Below are 4,140 nucleotides of genomic sequence, written 5' to 3'. Positions count from 1 at the left end.
GCTGGAACCGGTCTCACCAGACTGGGGAGACGCACTGAGGACTGCGTGCTCAAAGCAGGCACCGGCAGTACTGGGCTATGGAGGCGTACTGGAGGAAGAGTGCGAGGAGCAGGCACAGGACATACTGGGCTATGGTGGCGCACTGGAGGGAGTGTGCGCGTAGTAGGCACAGGGTACACTGGAGGCGCACTGGAGGTCTGGCGCTTAGGGCTGGCACAACACGCCCTGGCTCGATCTTAACCATAGCCCAGCAAGGGCGGGGAGCTGGAATAGGCTGCACTGGGTTGAGCTGGCGAACTGGGGTTACCGTGCGTAGAGCTGGCGCAGGATAACCTTGGCCGAGGAGACGCACCGGAGACCAGATACGTTGAACCGGTGCACTTCTCCCTGGCTGCCGGCCAACTCTAGCACGGCAACGGTGAGGAGCTTGCACTGAGTGCACCGGGCTGTGAGTGCACATGGGCGACACCGTGCGCACCACCGCATAACACGATGCTTCTAACGTCACTCGCTCCCCACGGTAAGCACGGGGAGTTGGCTTAGGTCTTAACCTCACCTTTGCCAATCTATCCATGTGCCCCCCCCCCAAAAATGTTTTTGCTGCTGCCTCTCGGCCTCTTCTTGCCTACCGAGCTGTTCCTCCCAGTATCGCCGTTCTGCCTTCGCTGCCTCTATCTCCCACTGCGGACAGCGATACTCCCCAGGGCTTGTCCAGGGTCCTGCCCCATCTAAGATCTCCTCCCAGGTCCACTCCTCAGAACCATACTGCTGGGTCCTGCTCTTCCTCCCCGAGAATGCACGCTGCTTGGTCCGTTGGTGCTGGGTAGTTCTGTCACAGGGGTCGGGAAATGGAGACCAAGACGCAGCGTGGATAGTGCTCATTTTCAATCTTTTAATGATGACACTTGACTAAATAACAAAAACGACCAACACAGTCCCGTCAGGTACAAAGACTAAAACGGAAAACAACTACCCACAACCCCATAGGAAAAACAGGCTGCCTAAGTATGGCTTCCAATCAGAGACAACGAAAGACACCTGCCTCTGATTGGAAACCATATCCCCGGCCGAACATGAAAACCAACACATAGAAAATGATAACTAGAACAAACCCACATAGAAACAAAACCCAAAATACATAAAAAAACAAACCCCCGCTGCCACGCCCTGACCACTCTACTATGGCAAATGACCTCTTTCACTGGTCAGGATGTGACAATACTGGATATTGTGCAACATAATTCTTATAATCATTTGAATATTAGTTCAATGGAGTATACCAATCGCTCTTCAAACCAAGCCTCTACTCTTCAGTCCCTGGAGAGGAAAGGTAATAGTTGCAGAGGTCCCATCAACTTACATAACTGGATGAATAAATAAAATATGCATTTACAAGTCCATTAAAGACAAGAATATTGAATACTTTGACAGATGATCGACGTGAAAGACCTATCTTACGCACACATGCCTATAGGCCCAGATTCAAAAGCCCCCGCAATATAGGCTCCAATTGAAGCAGTATTCCCAAGGTCTATACTGCCTGTGCAATTCATAGGATACCAGTGTCTTTTTCTGAAATCCGGGAGCATATAGAAGGGGGTCTACCAAAATATTTCAGACCACCCAAACCTGTTTCTAATACGAAATAATGTAATGTTGAGTGTGTAATTCATTCAACCCATACAAGGTTGATCTGTATCTTTACATAAGCAGTTGGGGTCCACAAACCACAATTACCCTTTAAGCAGGTGGTTACAACGTAGTTGACACCAAAGTTGCTGTGTGCAAATGAAAAGGTGTTGCGTTTTCAAACATGAAATACTGTGGTTTTCGAAGTGAAAGGCCAAACAAAAATGTTCTATATGGTGATATTTATTTAGGCCATAGTCCGATGGATTCACATGTTTATTTTTTTATCAACAATATCCTGGTTAAAAGGCCAATATTTCATGATAAAACAGCAAATAACTCAAGATGTAACAATTACTCGAGCGATACACCTGTCCTTTCCCTGCATTTTCCCCAGACGTAAAACAACACTCAGGTATGAAAGTGTAAGGGAACTTCCACCTTTCACTTTTGGAATACCTTGCAGACTCTTTGTATAAAGGATCGACACAGGTTGGAGCATGGCAGAACTTGTGTATTCTAGAAATTGATCAGTCAGGAAGAACACGTTATCTCTTTATCCGTTGCGGAAGACTTACTTTTGTCGGAATTAGACGAAGTAGGCTGTCTTTCGGAAGGGCATTAACGTTGATTGCGGACAGAACGAGAACTACAGTTTATCTACGCTAAAATGGGTTCAATCAGCTTTTGGATGTGCTTGGTCATGACGATTTGCACCTGGAATAAAACCATCGGATGCACGTGGATGAGGACACTGCCTCGGTCTCCGAGCATGTTCCAAGTGTTCAGCAACAACATCATAACGATGCTTCAGAAAATGGTAGGATATAGGGTAATGTTTATTCACTTCCAGGTCATTGAGCAGTTGTCATCTTTTCAACATTTCATGAGCTGCAATGTTTTATTTAAATTACCTGACTCCTTTTGGTACAGTAATAATAATGCAAGATTTTGTTAATATTTTTTGGCAATTCAGGGTCATGAAGTCTCTCGAGATCCTCAGATCACTTTCCCTGACAAACAATACAGACAAGTCAATCATTTCAAGGTAAGAAATATGCATAAAAAGGGTTTTGTTCTATCCATAACCTTTCTTTCTGAGATTGGAATAAACACTGAATTCGGAAAGTATTCAGACCCTTTCACCTTTTCCACATTTTGTTACGTTACAGACCATTTCTAAAATGGCAAAAACAGTCTTTTGCTTTTAATAAGTTAGCCAAAATGTCGAATAACATGTTTTGGCTTGGTCATTATGGGTTATTGTGTGTAGATTGATGAGAGAAATCATATTTATTCAATTTCAAAATGAGGCTGTAACGTAACAAAATGTGCAGATAGTGAAGAATTCTGAACACTTCCCGAATGCAGCGTATATAATTAGGTTATAACGAATATGCAATTTGCTCAAATTTTCTGATATTTGCCATCAATTCACAAGGCATATGCTAATACAGTTCACTCTTCTTCTAGGCTGAGGAACAGATGGCCTTCATTTCGCATACTCTGAACGCTATAAAGAAATTGTACAGCAGTGGTAAATATGAGTCCACCGCCTGGGACCAGAAAGGAGTTGACAAGTTTATGAATGACCTCTATCGCCAGACCTCGGAGCTGGACCAATGCGTATGTCATTTGTGATTTTCGCCTCTTAAACATTAAGGCAAAAAGGAAAAACATTATACTATCCTACTAGATTATAATATAAGTGGTTACATTTTAATCAAATCATAATATTAAATGAATTATTTGTATTTTGTTCTAACAGCTAAAGTCTATGAAAACTAGACTATCAAAATCTGTCAAAAGAGTGAACAAAAAGATGAGCCTTCACTTCAAGTTCCTGAAGAATTACTTGAAACGCGAGGTAGGTTGATCCATTTATCTTACAAAGAGAGTAAATTCACCAAATCTGGATGTATTTATATGATGATACAGCATGTGTCTATTCTCAAATCTTAACAAGTGTATTTAATTTATGCAGGAATACAGCGCAAGCGGCTGGGAAGACATAAGGACAGTGGTGCTGGCACACCTACAAAGACTAGACACAACATTAAGTAGCCAATGAGCGTTATGTGTGTGTTGTGTAGATATTATTTATTTATTTATATATCTATTTATCTATTAATATATCTAACTATTTATTTACATGTTTACTTATCTGTTTTTTTATGCATTTATTTATTGTGTAGTAATGTATTCACTACTCTGTGGAGTAAATATTTCTTTATACTGAATAATTCTGTGATTGACTTAAGTTATACATAGCCTAATGTATCAATGTTTCCGTGCATTTTGTTTTGTATTCATGAAGGAGATTGCATACTATATTTATTATTGCAACATGATAGGAAATATTTGTTATTGTAATAATGAAGTATATTTTCATTAAATAAATGTGTCCTCTACCGCTGTAATCTTTTTTAATCAAATACATTTTAATTTATGGCATATACACATTTAGCAGATGTTTTAACGGGTGTAGCGATATGCTTGTATTTCTAGCTC

The 4,140-nt window shown here is 41.4% G+C and overlaps 1 protein-coding gene across 1 annotated transcript; it reads left to right on the top strand.

Moving 5' to 3' along the window:
* Positions 1 to 2,299: 2,299 nt before the first annotated feature.
* LOC106598185 (interferon a3-like) lies at positions 2,300 to 3,700 on the top strand. The gene is made up of 5 exons (XM_014189245.3): positions 2,300 to 2,449; positions 2,606 to 2,677; positions 3,103 to 3,255; positions 3,398 to 3,496; positions 3,614 to 3,700. Exons 1-5 carry the CDS (start codon positions 2,300 to 2,302, stop codon positions 3,698 to 3,700), a joined length of 561 nt encoding a protein of 186 aa, XP_014044720.3.
* Positions 3,701 to 4,140: the final 440 nt, after the last annotated feature.

Source organism: Salmo salar, chromosome 03, assembly GCF_965601325.2.
Source record: "Salmo salar chromosome 03, fSalSal1, whole genome shotgun sequence".
In the NCBI taxonomy this organism is placed as follows: Eukaryota; Metazoa; Chordata; class Actinopteri; order Salmoniformes; family Salmonidae; genus Salmo; species Salmo salar.
The sequence above is the reverse complement of the archived record's forward strand: the minus strand, read 5'-3'. Positions and strand labels throughout refer to the sequence as shown.